The sequence below is a fragment of the Echinops telfairi genome, unplaced genomic scaffold, assembly GCF_000313985.2.
Source record: "Echinops telfairi isolate 266 unplaced genomic scaffold, ASM31398v2 ScPeMD7_3533;HRSCAF=4204_1, whole genome shotgun sequence".
NCBI classification, from domain to species: Eukaryota; Metazoa; Chordata; class Mammalia; order Afrosoricida; family Tenrecidae; genus Echinops; species Echinops telfairi.
The window spans coordinates 24,574,337-24,590,582 of record NW_022107432.1 but is presented as its reverse complement, the minus strand read 5'-3'; the positions used below and the strand labels follow the sequence as shown (position 1 = coordinate 24,590,582).

The following is a 16,246-nucleotide window of genomic DNA, read 5'->3' as shown; positions in this document are numbered from 1 at the left end:
AACTCAGTTTGGCATCAGCCAACATTTCACCTGTTTTGAAAGGAGAAAGCCACTCGTACACTTGAGTTTTTCCCACAGCGCTGTCCTTGTCAGCTGTGCTCAACGTCACAGCAGTTTCCACGGCATTTTTTCTGAGCAGAAACCAAAATTTCACAGCTGCATGTTGTTCTCTTAAATCAGCCATCACAAAAAAAAACGAGGTTCGAGCGAAACTGCTATTACAGAAAAATTTACTGTGACCAGAGAGAATCTTCCCAGGTGACACCATTCGGTGCACTAACTCAGTGAGTTGCTCGATGCTCACCTGGGGGGGTGGGGGTGGGGGATGCATACTAAGAAAGCTGTGCTCCATCTAGCACAATTCCACGGTTTTTTAGGTACGTGTGTGGTGTGTGTTTTCCTCCGCTTCCCAACTGAACTCCATTTCCTGCCCCAATGAGCCCCTGACTTTCCCCCCTGTCACACCCCCTTGCTGGATACCCCTCACATCCTTGATCCTTGATCTTCTGTAAGCTTGCCCCTCAGAATCCACTCTGAGTGTCCACCTCCCCTGGGCAGCCGTCTCAGACACCCCTCCTCCAGGCAGAGCCTGCTCCCAGGCTGCCCACTTCTCTTTCAGGCCCATCCCCTCCTTGTCAGTCTCTACTAATATGGCCCCCAAAGCATGAGAGTAGGGTGGGCAGGGGTGGGTACCAAAGAAGAGAGCAGCCTTGCCGAGACCCCAGCCTGCCTGGTCTCTCACCTGGCTCCTCCCCGTTTGGACTAAAGGGGTGAGAAGCGGCAGGGGGCCTGATTGATGCAGGGGAAGCCCAGTCCCTGTGAGAGGTGGGCAGGTAGGAGTGTGTGAGGGCGTGCTGGGGTGGGGAGTGAGATTGTAGGGAGCACTTTTCCCCTGTAAATCTCATTGCTTCGTGTTCCAGGGGTTCACAGAATTAATCTCCCTGGGGAGTAAATTCAACTCCTCTGGCCATTCCCCACCAGGAGGAGGTTTCCCCATGCCCCCTAACCACTTCCCCTGGAAATCCCTCTGCACCCCATGTCTCCCACCCCGACCAGGGTCCCCTCTGGACTGACCAGCTCCTGGGGCCCCCTCTGTCCCCTAGCATTGGGCCCGCTCAGCTCATGTCATCATTAGACCAGAAAGCAGGTCCCACTGAGACAGACAGAGTCAGCAGGCCGACCTGGCCACCCCACAGCCCTTTGAGGCTTAGACTCAGAAAGGTCAGACTTCTACTTTCTAAAGTGAATCTTGGGATGAAGACACGCCCCTGCTTCCCCCACCGCCCCCTCTCCCCGAGACCAGAGCAGCACTGATCGGACCCTGTGGTCCAGATGAGGGGAGGCCTAGTGGCTGGGGGGCCAGGGCCCAGCATGCTAGTCCAGATTGTGGCCCTGGCTTATGGGTCAAGTTCCCTTAGATACACAGCTGTGTAGTTAGACACCATCCTGAATTCAGCTCCATCTCCCCTCTGGGGAGGCCCAGGCGCGCAGTGGGCATTGATAGGGCTGTGAAGATGGGTGTGCAGCTACACGTGGTGCCCATTGGGTGCCCCACGTATATTTGCTGAGTGGGGCGTGTGCAGGTACATGTCTGTATTTCACTGGAGAATAGGTTTTGCTGTGAAGGGGTGGTCCGATGGGGCGAGCAGGGGGAGTAGAAGTCTATGAAATGAGAGGCGCGCGCGCGCGCGCGCGCGTGTGTGTGTGTGTGTATGTATGGAGTAATTTGCCTGAGCTCACACAGTTGGTAGGTAGCGCAGTGAAGGTCCACATCCAGCTCCTGATTTCAGACCCCCATGTCAAATGCCTGCACATGGCGCCTCAGACTCTCAAAGAGGTCTTAGAGCAGCGGTTGTCAGCCTGGGGGTCGCACCCCTTTGGGGGGTCAAGTGACCCTTTCCCAGGGGTTGCCCGGTTCATAACAGTAGCAAAATGACAGTTATGAAGTAGCACCAAAAATAATGTTATGGTTGGGGGGGGTCACCACCACATGAGGAACTGTATTAAAGGGTGGCGGTATTAGGAAGGTTGAGAACCGCTGTCTTAGAGAGACCTGGAGGCAGATACCGTGGTTTCAGAGTTGGTCCCCTCGCCTGCCTCTGACCCAGAGTCAGGCCAGAGAAGGCTTAGCAGCCCCTACAGAGCACTTTTGGGTTTCCATACCCCTACCAGATAGTCCCCTCTCTGCCCACCTGCCTAGTTCCCAGGCCACCGACTGCTTGATTGTCACACTAACCCACTGGCCAACGAGGACTATCTCTCCTGCAATCTATACCCCCTCTGGCCCAGGGTCCAGTAAAGCCACGTGGCCACTAAGCCCAGCTGACTGCCCACTGTAACTGCTGATCGGAGAGACACCCTCCGGGTCTTGACTTTAACCCTCCAGTGCCCCAAAGGCCAGCGGAGACACACCCGGATCCCCGAAACTCAGTAGGCCACATAGTACCCAGATGCCATACCCCTGACCCCTAGAGCCCTGGTCTCTGCCGCAAACTCCTCCCTCTGTGGCCTCTGACTCTGCACTGACCGGTGCTCCCTCAGTCCTCCCAGGCTGACTGACATGGCCCCAGACTGTTCCACCACCTACTGTAGGTGGCTGGGACTCCCTACCTCACAGCCTGGTAGAAAGATTGGGATGAGCTCCTGCTTAGGCCGTGCTCCTTGGAGAGCAGGCCCTGGGAGTTGATGCTGGGCGCCTGCTCCCTGTGCATGCCCTGGGGCATGTGTGACCCTGGGACCATGCTTTTGGTGTCCCAGCGAAATCCCAGCAGGTCAGGGGGGTGAGTCCCGCTAGATCCCCCAGCCCTGTTGCCACCAAATCGAGGGTTCTGACTCTGTGTGTGCGGAGTGGAGCTGCCCCCTAGGGTTTGGTCTGTGATTTTTCCAGAAGTAGATCGCCAGGCCTTGCTGCTGCAGCCCCACGGATAGGCTTGAACCACCAACCTCTGCATCAGTGGTTGTGTACACAACATCCTTCGTCCCTCCCGGGGACCTGTGAACCTTGAGAGCTCCTCTCAGTAGCGCCAGCCTCACTCCCAAGCCCATGTGGGCTCTGTGACCTGCTCACTCACCCTTCACACTCCCCCCTAAATCCCAGGTCCATCCCCCTCATAGGACCGTGCTCCCCCCCCAAGGCTGCCAGGTGGAACTGACTCAGCCCCTCTCTTGCAGGCTCTCCAGGTGGCCCGGCAGTTCCTGCTGCAGCAGGCCTCTGGCCTGAGCTCCCCAGGGAACAATGACAGCAAACAGCCGGCCCCTGGCCTGCAGGTGAGGGGGGCAACCCCTGGGCAGGGTGGGCGGTCTGGAGGGTGGCCTTGGCCCCCGAGGGAGGGGAGGGATCCTTTGGAGAACTGTTCTGGCCAGCCCCCAATGCCCAGTCCTGGGCAGCTTTCCAGAAGGAAATCCACGCATGGCAGGGGTGGAGGGGAGCAGCTTCTACTTTCTCCCTCTCTACCTGGGGCCCTAGTTCTCCCTAGCCCAGCTGCTGCCCGCCCGCCCTGGGGTCTCCTTCCTGCCTCTGCCAGCGCCTCTCTGCTCCCAACCAACCTCCCCACCCCTACCCCCATAACCCTCGGTCACTTCTCTGGCCCCTGGGCACTCTGTGGGCCCCGCTCCGTCCTCTCTTCTCTTCTGGGCCTCCCTTATCTCTCACCCACTCACTCTCTCCCTCCTGCCCGCCGCCAGCGCTGTACTTCCTGTCTCTCCGGGTCTCTCAGTCTCTTTTGTTGTCTTTTGCAATCTGCCCTCCCCTCCCTCCCTCCCTCCCCCCAGCCTGCGGGCCCATCTGGCTGGTTGGGGGAGGGGGGAGACTTGCTGGGGGTGCGCCCCCCCCCCCTTCTGTTTACTTTCTGTGTCACAAAGAACTTGGTGGAATTGCAGTCTGAGTCTGGGCTGGGTCACATCTAGGGCAGCCCACTCCCCTCCCCCTGCGCCCAGCCGCCCACCGCCCCCACCCCCTCCCCACCCGCTTCCCCAGCGGCTGGGGAGGCTCAGAACTGGGGAGAGGATTAAGCAGGGCTTTGAAAGGAAGTTTATCTAAGGGAAGAAGGGTTGGCAGGATCCTGAACTGGAGGTGCTCTGGCGTCTGGGGCCTTGGGGGTAGGGGGTGCTAAGGGGAGGGTGGGGAGGAGAGGAGGAGGATGGGAGGGGTGCAGGGTGAGAAGACACAGAGGGACTGGGCTTTGTCCTGGGGGTGGGGGTGGGGGCTGAGACTCTGACCGCGTATCTGGGAGTTGATGTCGAAGAAGCGTTTCGAAAACGCTTTTAAAAAGCTCAAGGTGCTGAACAGATGCAGGCCCGGCGCAGTAGCACGCGCATTTAAAAACCCTGACCCTAAAAACACAGCCTTGCAGTCGCAGTCCGGCCGAGCAGGGAGTGGCCTGGGGTGGGAAAAGCTCACCACCATCAATCCCACGGCTGTCCAGGACAGAGTAGAACGGCCCCTGTGAGTTTCAGAGACCCTCACTCGTTATGGGAGCGGAAAGCCTTGTCTTTCTCCAGAGGAACGGTTTTGAACTGCTGACCTTGAGGTTTGCAGAATAACCCGTAAGACTGTACCACCAGGGTGCAGGAGGGAGTCGGGGAGGAAACAACCCGACAATCCAGAGCAGGAGGAGGTGGACATTCTCCCACCCTAGTGAGGTAGAAGGTTCTCACCCCCAGTGAAGTCAGATGGGTCCTCTTAAACTGGGGACTCCCCACCCTCCCACCTCCTGGACCAGAAATCGCCCTGGTCTGAACCCCGCTGCCCTGGCCCAGTTTAATAGCCCCTTCCATGACCAGAGAGGGAAGACTGTAGAGGCTGGATAGTCCCTCAGATCAGAAGGGAGGAGCACTGGATGGCAGTCATGGTGATGCCTGAGCCCGCGGTGCATCCAGGCAGGAGATGGGACTAAGTGAGACAGGGAGTCGGGCTCCCAAAGGAAGGAGCCCCTGGGCAGCCCAGGACGAGAGGAAGAGGTGTGGGGGTCAGAGGGACAGATACAAAGCCCCCTTGCCCTTACATAGCCTCCTCACCCTCCCATAGGCGCCCTGCTTACACATTCGGCTGCTATACACGGGGTCAGCAGTTTGAAACCACCAGCCTCTCCCCCGGAGAAAGATGAGGCTTTCTACTCCTGTCAAGAGTGACAGTCTGGGAAACCCACAGGGGTCAGTTCTACCAGCCTGTCCTCCGGGGTGGCTGTGAATCGGAATCGACTGGAGGGCAGTGAGCGCTTGTTTTTTTGAGCCCCCTCCCAATAACTGATTGATGACTTTGTCACAAATGAAACCTATCGAGTGCGGCTTCGGCTAGGAGCTAACATTTACAGAGTGCTTGCCCGCAGGCAGGCACTGTCGCCTGACTCATACCCTCTTCTCTGTCTTCACAATCCGATGGTGATGGTGGTGGGGTAGTGAGGTGCCACCCAGCCTGTACCAGCCCACAGCGCCCGTATGCACAACCGAACAAAGCCCGGCCCAGTCCGGCTCCATCCTCACCACCGTGGTTTGGTCTGAGCCCACCGTTGCAGCCGCGTGACGGTCCATCTCATGGAAGAGCTTCCTCTTTTCCTGTGACCTACTTACCTAACATAGCCTCTTCCAGGGGCGGCTCCCTCCTGATAGCATGACCAAAGTAGGTGAGATAAAGCCTTGCCATCCTTGTCTCGAAGGAGCTCTCTCTCTCGGCCTCCGATGGATGGGCAAATGTTATTGTCGGCCCATCTTGCCAAAGAGGAAACACGGAGGTCCAAAGAGGTTTCGTCACTTGTCCAAAGTCACACAGCTCACAGGGGGAAGAGCTAGGATTTGAACCCACCCAGCCAGCCCCAGAGCACACACCTTTAATCCTTGCCCCATGCTCTGCACAGCCGTGAGCACCCATGATCCCCTGGGTACAGGAGCCCCAGCCAATTGTGCCCTATGTCTCGAGGGGGGTGGGGTGGGGGAATGGGACTTCGTGGGTCCATGTCTGACTTTCCCCACGAGCCTGGAGCCCCATCTGCCCATCCCTTCTCCTCCAACCCCAGACACCTTCCTCCCTTTCTCATCCACACCCCAAAACTCCAGTCTCCAAGGAGGAAATCCATCCCAAGAGCAGGGCCCAGGGCCTAGAAGTGGCTTTTGTGTGAGCTCTTGGCTGGTTGCGGGGCTAGGGGACAAGAGGCCGGATGCCTCAGCCCAGTGGAAACACGTCGTTTGTGGACCTGGACCTTGGGAATAGGTACTGAAAGGAGACCAGGGGCAGCTCTTGCCCAGTGGACCCTCCGGGCCACTGCTCTGCCCCGTCCTACAGGCAGGCTGCCATGCCCACATGCCTGCTAGAACCAGCTTCCCCAGGGTCTCCAGCTCCAACCAAGTACCACTACGGAGCGCAGGTTTGCTCCAGGCTTGGGCCCCAGCAGGGAGAGATCTGTCTTGGAAGGCCTGACTCCCCTGGAGTTTGGTCAAGGACAGCTGTGACCAGGCTCCTGAGCTCTCATCTCAGCTTCTTCGTGCCCCCACACCACCCACCCCCCCAAGATTGCCTGTGCTGGTGTTTCTGGAAGTCTGCCTTGGTGTTCCCCCACTCTTTCTTGCGGCAGCTCAAGCCCAGAACTAGTCTGAGGGCTTCCTTCTGGTCATTTGCAAGAGGTTGAACGTGAACCAGGCTCTAGTCCGCTCTCCACACTGTTCTTCAGCAGTTCCACCCGGGGACACCAGGTCCTTGGCTTCAGTCCCAAATTGCATCCACCCTAACCCACAGCCCCCAGAGAGCTTCCTCTGGACCAGACACGGTTCTGACTGCTCCTCCCAGCTTAGCAAACTCTGTTATAGGTGGCTGGAGAACTCGGGGGCCTGAGCAGGGCCCCGAGGGAGGGGCCTGGAGGCAGCTTCAGGCCTTGAGCCTGGGACTCAGACTGCCAGGGCTTCATGTGAGTGTCTGGCTGCCCTGGCTGAGCTCCAAATGGTGACTCACAGGCCTTGCTGAGCTGACTGACTAATGGGGGCCCATGCTGGCACGTCCCAGCCTGGTGAGGGGCCAGCGGAGACACCAGGGGAGCTTCCACCTGATTCTCAGGGCAATCCAGGGGCTGGCAGCTCAGTGGTCAGCACAGGACACTGGCCTTTCTTGGCACACTTGGGCACCCAACCAACCAGTACATGCAGGTAATCTGTTCAGCCCACTGTGGCCGCCCCTCTAGCCAGCTGCTCGGCCATTGGCTGGGATGGCAGGGCCAGGGCGGCCTTCCCAGGACCCCTCTGGTTGTCCCCTGCCACCCAGCAGGAAAGTCCCAAGGAAGGAAATGCCACATCCGGCATGGCACGCCACCCTCGGTGACTCACACGCCTGGAGGTGACTCAGCTCAGCTCCCTGCTGGGGCTCTGCCCAGCGCTCCACAGTGCCCTCAGTCCCTGTGGGGCCTGACAGGGCGAAGGTGTGAGGTGGGTGGGGGGGACTAGACATGGAGGTGGACAGAGAATCTAGACTGTACAGCACAGGTCCCCCAACTGTATTTGGCCTACTGCCCCCTTGGCAAAAGCAACTCAGTGCTCCTCTGGCAGTTAACACTTTGGTGACTGTCTATCGTGTCATCCAGGATAAAGTATAGGTATCTGCTTTTGCAGCCCCTTGGATCGCCCAGCACCTCCGCCCCCCCCCAGGGGGTGCTGCCACCCACTTTGGGAAACACTGACGGAGAATATAAAAAAAATCATATATACATATATATATTAATCATACTGGCTTAGAATTTAATGCCATACAAATCACCTTTACTCACCCCCAGACTCACCCATGGTGGGAGGTACAAGTTATTGAGTCTCCCTAGACTTAGTTTTCTTACCTGTAAAATAAGGGCAATGTGGCCCCTGGCTGCAGTGGAGACCGGGTGAGATACTGCCTGGATTTAGCTCCGCACAGTGCTAGACCCCCAATGCGCCCCAACACCAGGCACATGCAGTCCTGTGAAGTGGGCGAGGCAGGTGTTTCGGACCCAGTGGGCTGATGGGGACAGTGGGATACGGGGCTTTCAGGGACAGGAGAACTTAAGTCACTGTGTTAGGCCGGGTTGACTAGAGACAAGTCAGTAACACATATATGGGTAGGAGCGAGCTTTATATCAAGGAGTAATTGTGTATTGAGAAAACACTCCAGCCCAGTCCAACTCAAGTCCACAGTCCAGTACTAGCCCATAAGTCCCTCTTCAGACTCACGCAGCCACGTGCAATGATGCAGAATGCAAGAGGATCCACAGGCTGGCGGGTACAGTCTTGTGGATCCAATGGCGCTGGAAGCATCACAGGGCTCTACAGGTCCCAGAGTGGCCTGCCAGCAGGAAGGTGAAGCAGAGAGAAGGGGAGGTTCCCAGAACCCTCATGAGAAGGCCACGCCCACAAGGAGGCGCCACCAGGCTGTGGACAGGACATTGTGTAATTACCACAGTCACCCTGTGCCCTGCTGCCTCTTTGTTGAGAGCCCTCCACCCCCACCCCCCGTCAGTGGGAGGGCCGAGGGAGGAGAGTTGTGTTGTCGGTTGGTGTTGGGCATGCTGACCTAACTGGTGACTCAAGTCTGGGGTCAGAAAGACTCAGCTTCTGTGAGGCACCGCCTCCTGGGCTGCTGCTGGGCACCTGGCAGCAGACGTGAGCTGGCTCTGTGTCCTCGACTGCCCCCATTACTGGGGTTCTCAGCGATAGCCCTAACCCCCCTGCAGCCCTGCTCCCAGCAGAGTCCCTGGGGACACGGCTGTAAAGAGGGGAGGTGGACGGTTTGCCTTGGGAATCAGCAGCCCCTTGCGTGGGGTGCAATTTGCAGTTCTTACCCCTTCTCCAAATCTGCTCTGGTGGGAGGGGGCAGGGCAGGCGGCATGGGCCACGGAGCACACAGCTGTGCCCTCTCCTACCAGCAGGTTGCTTCCACTCCCTGACCTCTCTTTCCTCATTTGGTGAAAACACCCTGAAGGGCTGATGGGTGCCCCACTCCCTGACTGCCTCCACCGCCTGCCTGCGCTTCAGCACCCATTCAGCCTTCATCCACGGGGTGCGCCCAGCAGGGGCTCAGCCAGGAGCCATGGGGCAGGAGAGGAGAGTTGGGGTGCTGGGACTTCTTAAATGTCCCTGAATGTCTGCCTTTCTCTGGTTGCTCCTCTTGCCTGGGGCTTTCCAGATGGGTGCCTTGTAGCTCTGTCCTGCCCCCACCAGGGGAGGGGAGTTACCACACGTGGGACTGAGCCCCAAGGGAGGTTATTGGGGGTAACAAGTCCCTTGTAGCCTGAACCTGGCAGGGTGCCACCCGGACAGGTTCCTGTAGGACAGTCCACCCTGGCTGGGCCTCACCCCTCCCTTTCTGCCCCAGGGCTATCTTAAAGGTCCCAGGGCAGCAAACTGTGGGTGTGGGCCTACTGTGTGCTGTATGGCATGACAGCAGGGGCCGGGAATAGATCACATCACTGTTTCTCCCTGCAACTTTGCTCTGCAGCTGCAGTGGCCTAACCCAAGTCAGGAGGCAGAAAGCTGCCAGAGTTCTGGCTGAGAGGAGTCCCTCTTGTACACACTCCCTGTGTTGTGCGTTTAACAGACAGACATCAGAGAGGGCCAGTAACTTGCTTGAGGTCACACAGCACATTCCGTGCAAAGTTAGGAACAGAAGCCTGCATTTCTAACTCCCTGCCTGGATCCAGTCCCACTGTGGATATAGACACGAGCGTGCATGCACAGAGCAGGTGTCCTCTGGGCTTCCACTCTACGCCACAGTGTGTGCTATCTATACAGGTGTTTGGGAGCATGGAAGTGTTTGAGGGGCCACAGCCAGGGTCCTCGTGCCCTGCAGGCCACATCGCAGTCTCCCTGCCCACCAAGGCTGCAGATGGGCCTCCTGGCCAGGTCTGCCTTGCAGGCAGTGGGTTCCGAATGGACTGACTTGGGAATGGGGCTGTCCCGGGCCCCCTTACTGGGCAAAGGCCCTTGAGGGCCTGGGTTCTGCTGACCACCGTCACGTCGCTCGGCTCGCATCTCTGTGCCTGGGACAGCACAGCCTCGCCAAGCCCATGGGTGCTGCTTGCTGTGTGCCAGGTTCTGACCTGGCCGATTAACCCCACGAGGTAGGCACCTTGGCCACTTCCACGTTTGAGACAAGGAAAGAGAACAGGGCGGTTAAGTCGCGGACCCGCAGACACACAGCTGGCCATCCTGAGCGAGGAGGGCCCTGGGCTCGCGGGCACCTCTCCTGACAGGGCCCGATCCAGCAGGTGCCGGTGTCGGTGGCCATGATGTCCCCGCAGATGCTCACCCCGCAGCAGATGCAGCAGATCCTGTCTCCCCCGCAGCTGCAGGCCCTGCTCCAGCAGCAGCAAGCTCTCATGCTCCAGCAGGTGAGTCTGGCTCCAGGGGAGCCTGGGGAGGGTCTCTGGGAGGAGTGGTGAGTGGGGTGGACTCTGTACCCCGCTTCCTCCCACTGCCCTGCCAGATCTCTCACCTCCCTGCCTGTTTACTGCCAACATCCCTGCGGGGGGGCAGGGGGGCGCAGCTTTAGCAGCTGCAGAAACCAGAGAGACAGCTCAGGCTGGACTGGTCTGCATTCCTTCAGGGCAGCTGGGGGAGGTCAAAAGTCAGGGTTCTCCATTCCCCAGCCCACCCCCCCCTTCACCTGCTGTCTACCAGCTTTACCTCGGTTGGAGAACCACAGGGGAGAGAGCAAAGGAGGGGAACACCAGCCACCTTTGTCATGACCATCAAGGAGACTTACCGAGAGTGAGGGAGGGTACAGGGCTGCAGCCTGGGGTTCGGCAGCCCCTGCTCATGGTGAACACTCCCACCCCTGCCCTGCTCCCCTCCCAGCTGCAGGAATACTACAAGAAGCAGCAAGAACAACTCCACTTACAGCTTCTCACCCAACAGCAGGCTGGGAAGCAGCAACCCAAAGAGGTAGGAAGCCCTGCCAGGGCTTGAAGTCCCTGGAGTGACACGCCCCTAGTCCCAGGCCCTGGGCTGCTGCAGCAGCAAGGTCAGCGGTTCAGAACCACCCACTGCTCCAAATGAGAAAGAGTGGCAGTCTCAGGAGAAGCCAAGGGCTTAGAGGGGGCAGCTTACTGAAAGGCCCCGTTCTTCCCTGACCCAGTGCTGTTGGAGTCGGGGGTGGGGAGGGGGGCAAGAAGGCCGAGTGCCATGTGGTCTCTGCACCTGTGTGTCCACATGCATGGGCATGTCCCCAACCATGTGTGAGTGTCTGGGGGCCTACATGGTCCCCCCCAGGCCCACTTGTCAGCACTTAGCCCTCCAATCCTCTGCCTGAGACTCTTACAGACTACTAGTGCCTCTGCCCTGCCTTCCCAGCTGCAATGGTTGCCACGCCCCAGGGTTTGGGGCTTCTGGTACTCCCCCCTCTAGCCACCCCTTCCCATACTCCCAGCCACACCCCTACTCTGCCAGGCCCCAGTGCCTCCAGATATACTACAGGCATCAGCCCCTCCCCCCCCCCCTCCCCCTCTTCCCCCCACACCCCAAAAGGCTGCAGGCCATGGCCATCGCTGACTTCTGCACGGCCTCCTCCTGGAAGGTGGCCCTGCCCAAGTGCCCCCACACCCCCAGCCTTGTCATTGTGGCCTCATCTGCCCATGCATCTCTAGGCTGGCCTTCTCGGTCTTGTCTTCATAGGGAATAGCCACCCCCCCCCCCAACTCCACCCCAACCCCACCGCACCCCACCCCCAGGCCTGGCAGGCAGAGACAGCGCTGACTCTCAGGCACCCAGGACGAGGGAGCTTGGCTCCTGGGCGCAGCAAAGACTTGCTGACAGCCCTGCTTGTCAGTGCCTGCAGGAGGAGCTGAGTGGGGGCGGGGAGAGGCTGAGGAGGGACAGAAGCAAGAGCAGAGGGCTCCTAGGCAGGGCTTTAGGATGGAGCCCAAGCCCAGGCGCCAGTGACCCGCTGAGCCTGTAAGTCCTTCCTGACTCCTGGAGTCTCGGTCTCTAAGAAGCCTGAGAGGGGAAGACTGGGTTAAGAGCAGGCCCCTCCCCGGAGCAGAAGGGGACCCCGGGCATGTGGGGAAGCATGACCGCCAGGCGGGAGTGGCCCCCAGAGCCTGACAGTCTCATCCATCATTGTGATGAACACCCCGCGCCCCGCAGGCACTCACACAGCTGCGGTGCCGGCGCGCAGGCGGCGGCGGCGGCGGCGGAGGGAGGCGGGCCGAGGGCGGGCTTGGGCTGCGTGTGTGTCTGGGTCTGGCTGTGTGTTTGCGTGCGTGCGTGCGTGCGTGCGTGCATGCGTACATGCGTGTGTTTACTGCGAGGAGGCATGCAGCCTTATGGAAGCTGGGCCGGGAGCCGAGAAGCCGCAGCTGCCGACGCCACAACGGCCGCTCCGGGGGCTGACAGGCCCTGGGAGGGGGTGGCCGCGGGGTGGGGGCCAGATGGCACGCCGGAGGCTGATGGCGCCCCTCTCTGCCCGCCCCCTCGGGCTCCCCACCAGGCACTGGGGAACAAGCAGCTGGCCTTCCAGCAGCAGCTCCTGCAAATGCAACAGCTGCAGCAGCAGCACCTGCTCAACCTGCAGCGGCAGGGGCTGGTCAGCCTGCAGGCCAACCAGGCCTCGGGGCCTCTCCAGAGCCTCCCCCAAGGTGAGCACTGCTGTTTCCCCCGCGCTCCCTCTCCCTCCCTTCACCCGCCACACACACACCAGCCTCCCTGGTTCCTCGGGGCTGGAGACCCCTGGGCCTGTGGTTCTGAGCTCCTGAGCCCACAGACAGCCCTCCTCCTCCTCCTGCAGCAGCCGTATGCCCTACAGACCTGCCCCAGCTGTGGAAGGGTGAGGGTGCACCCCCTGGGCAGTCCGCCGAGGACAGCGTCAAGCAGGAGGGGCTGGAGCTCACTGGCACTGCGGCCACCGCTACCTCGTTCGCTGCGCCCCCCAAGGTCTCCCCACCCCTGTCCCACCTCGCCCTGCCCAATGGACAGCCTACTGTGCTCACCACGCCTCGCAGAGACAGGTGAAGGGCCCCCCTAGTGGGCGGAACTGGACCCAGAGGGTGGCCGTCGTGGTCGGGGATCCGGGAGTGACCCTGCCCAGGTCACCTCAGAAGTGTGCATGGTGGAATGCAGGGCCTCTGGGAAGCCAGAGGAGGGTCTGGGGCTTTCTGGGTCTCTGACCCCCACCCCCAACCTTGGCTCTTACAGCTCCTCCCATGAGGAGACCCCCAGCTCCCACCCCCTGTACGGGCACGGCGAGTGCAAGTGGCCGGGCTGTGAGACGCTCTGTGAAGATCTGGGCCAGTTTATCAAGTGAGCCCCCCACCCCCAGCCCCCACCCCTCCTGCCGGCTTATCCAGAGGGTATCCGTTCCCAACCCTCACCGGTGCCTGACCCTTTTTCAGAGGGCTCCAGTGACTTCCCAGCCCTAGCCAGCTTGTCCCTCCTGGACCTTCAGTCACCATCTGTCCCACTGTTCTCGCCACAGGGGACCCACTCCCCCTCTCCAGCCTCCAGTTCTGGGGACAGCTCCCCTACCTGTCCCCAGGCTGCCAGAGCAGGGCAGGGCAGGGCCTGGGGGTGGGGGTGGGAGGAAGGGGGGAAAAAGCCCAAGGAGGGCCCACGCAAGCCTTTCTCTCCCCTCCACCCCATCTCCTCCCATCATCCCCTCTCCTCCCCCAGACTCAGCTGAGAGTGATGACCGGGGATGGGCCCTGGGCCGGCGGACTGGCAGCCAGGCGGCCAGCTGCCATCGCCCCGTGCCAGGCTCTGTCCCTGACTGATTAACTCCGCTGTCTCCCGGACCCAGGGTCAAACAAATTGTTTTCACGCTTCGTCAGAGGTTTACTTAATTAGTTCATTTGCAATTAGATCTCTCTGTAGCTGGGATCTTTAGCAAAGACATCAAAGGAGGCTGAGAGGCAGGCCCGAGCTTCTGGTGTTGCCCACACTGCCACCTCCCCTCCCCATTGTAACTTCTCCAGGCCTTCTGCCTCTCAGCCCGTGGGTGGGGTCAGGAGGGGATTGGAGGGCCGGGGCAGTAGGGAAACCTGGGCCGACTGTCTCCTGTCCACCCTCCTGTCCCACGAAGACACCTCAACACGGAGCACGCCCTGGACGACCGGAGCACGGCCCAGTGCCGGGTGCAGATGCAGGTGGTGCAGCAGCTGGAGATTCAGGTGTGGCCCCGGCCATGCGGGCCCCAGCCCTGTCCCACCCTTAGCACTGACTATCCGGACCGCTGGGAAGGGGGGGCTTGCGGGAGGGGCATGTGCCCAACGCCACCATCTTTTGCTTCCTAGAGCCCAGTGACCATCGTACGGGGTGAGGGCAGCCAGGCCACTGGTCTGTGGGGCACAAAGGGCCCCCAAAAGGGTTGGGGGCATCTCTCCCCAAAAGTCTGGGAGAGACGCGCAGAACAAGAATAGCAGTAGCAACCACCGAATTATGGCGCCTGGACTGTGTCCCATTAACTACATCTACCTCTCAACCCCGGGCAGTGGTGGGCGCGATTACTATTATTTTGCGTTTAGACCATTCTGTTCCAGAGGGAAGAAAATTGGGGGCAGGTGTCCCATAAGTATATACAGCCAGGGCCTAGTCAGAATGTGTATCTGATTGTCACTCTCCAAATAGTTTATAACCCATCATAGAGGTTTATTTAGTGGTTTAAAAGTTGCACTTGCAGATTGAAATATTATTTGTCTTGCCTATAGAGTGCGGTCCAAACATACCCACTCTGAAGGCTCCAAGGGGCATTAATTAGCAGCTCGGTGGGTGCTATGATTATACCCATTTTTCAGATGGAAGGAGCTCTGTGGTCCAGCGATTTGAGTGTTTGGCCGCTAGTCCCAAGACTGGCAGTTCAAATCCACCAGCCATCCTGTGGGAGGGACGATTAGGCTGTCTGCTCCCATAAAGATAGATTGGCTTCCTGTCTGCTCCCGTAAAGATAGATTGGCTTCCTGTCTGCTCCCGTAAACATAGATTGCCTTCGGAAACCCACAGGGGCCCTTCTGCTCTGTCCTGTAGGGTCGCTGTGAGTCCGAATTGACTCCAGGCCACTAGGTGTGCTGTTCTGGAGGGTTGGGGGCGGGTGGAGAAAGCAGCGAGGCCCAGTAGCTTGCCTGCAGTCACTCAGCGGCAAACACAGGCTGCGTGGCTGGGTCCCAGCTCTGTAATAACGTGGACTCCCTCCATCGCCATTTATTTCCACCTGGGGAGGAAAGTCGTAGTGCCCTTCTGGGAGCAGCAGGGAGCGAGTGAGGCACCAAGGGCCACCAGCCCGACACCGGTGTTGCTTGGAGACATGGCAGCCGTGGTGGCCCTGCTATGGATGGGGAGACAAGGCAGGCGTTGTGAGCAGAGGGCTCCTGGTGGGTGGTGCTGGAGGTGGCAGTGGCAGTGGCAGTGGCAGTGGCGGCAGCAAGCGAAAGCCAGGGCCACCCAGGGAGTATGGTCTTCTGGCCCAGGGGGAGCCTCATGGACAGTTAGCTAGCCCTTGGCCTGGAGGAGCCAGAGGGGCAAGGAAGAGGCTGAGGTGTGGAAGCAAGGGGCGGTGGGCCTGGGGGCTTTCTGAGGTTGTGGCCCATAGGGGCTAGGACAGGTGGGGTGTAGAGGGAGGAGTTGGGGTGAGCAGCACAGCCCCCTCTGCTCACCTCCACGTCTCCACAGCTCGCCAAGGAGAGTGAGCGGCTGCAGGCCATGATGGCCCATCTGCACATGCGGCCCTCGGAGCCCAAGCCCTTCAGCCAGCCGGTGAGTGACCGCCCCCCACGATAGCCTTGGGGACCCTCATCCTTCCCTGAGGGCCCGGCCCTGCTGCTCCCAGCTGAGCCGGGGCCCCCTTCCTCCCCAAGGTAACCGTGTCCGCAGCCGACTCCTTCCCAGATGGCCTCGTGCACCCCCCCACCTCAGCTGCTGCCCCTGTCACCCCCCTGAGGCCCCCTGGCCTGAGCTCTGCCTCCCTGCATGGTGGAGGCCCCGCCCGACGGAGGACCAGCAGTGACAAATTCTGCTCGCCCATCTCCTCAGGTGAGGGCAGGTGGGGTGCCGGGGCCTCAGGAGGAGGTGCTCCCCACAGTGGGCTGGACATCCACGTGACCACCGCCCCCTCTGCCTGTTGCCCCCAGAGCTGGCGCAGAATCATGAATTCTACAAGAATGCCGACGTCAGGCCCCCCTTCACCTATGCCTCCCTCATCCGCCAGGTGAGCACTGCAGGGAGGAGGGTAGGGGGAAGACGTGCGCCCCCTGCACCCCCACCTGAGGAGCCAAGGGTGGAGGATAGAAGGGGCCCTTCTATCTGGGTAGCCTTTCAC

At 60.1% G+C, this 16,246-nt stretch overlaps 1 protein-coding gene across 1 annotated transcript in view; it reads left to right on the top strand.

The window, feature by feature from the left end:
• FOXP4 (forkhead box P4) overlaps positions 1-16,246 on the top strand; it is a 34,803-nt gene that overhangs the window by 12,424 nt on the left and 6,133 nt on the right. Inside the window, exons 2-11 of the mRNA XM_004710849.2 lie at positions 3,172-3,267; positions 10,212-10,334; positions 10,801-10,887; positions 12,431-12,578; positions 12,728-12,947; positions 13,135-13,239; positions 14,018-14,105; positions 15,601-15,684; positions 15,786-15,960; positions 16,059-16,135. Of these exons, the coding sequence (XP_004710906.1) occupies positions 3,172-3,267; positions 10,212-10,334; positions 10,801-10,887; positions 12,431-12,578; positions 12,728-12,947; positions 13,135-13,239; positions 14,018-14,105; positions 15,601-15,684; positions 15,786-15,960; positions 16,059-16,135 (1,203 nt within the window). The remainder of the gene's footprint in view (positions 1-3,171; positions 3,268-10,211; positions 10,335-10,800; positions 10,888-12,430; positions 12,579-12,727; positions 12,948-13,134; positions 13,240-14,017; positions 14,106-15,600; positions 15,685-15,785; positions 15,961-16,058; positions 16,136-16,246) is intronic.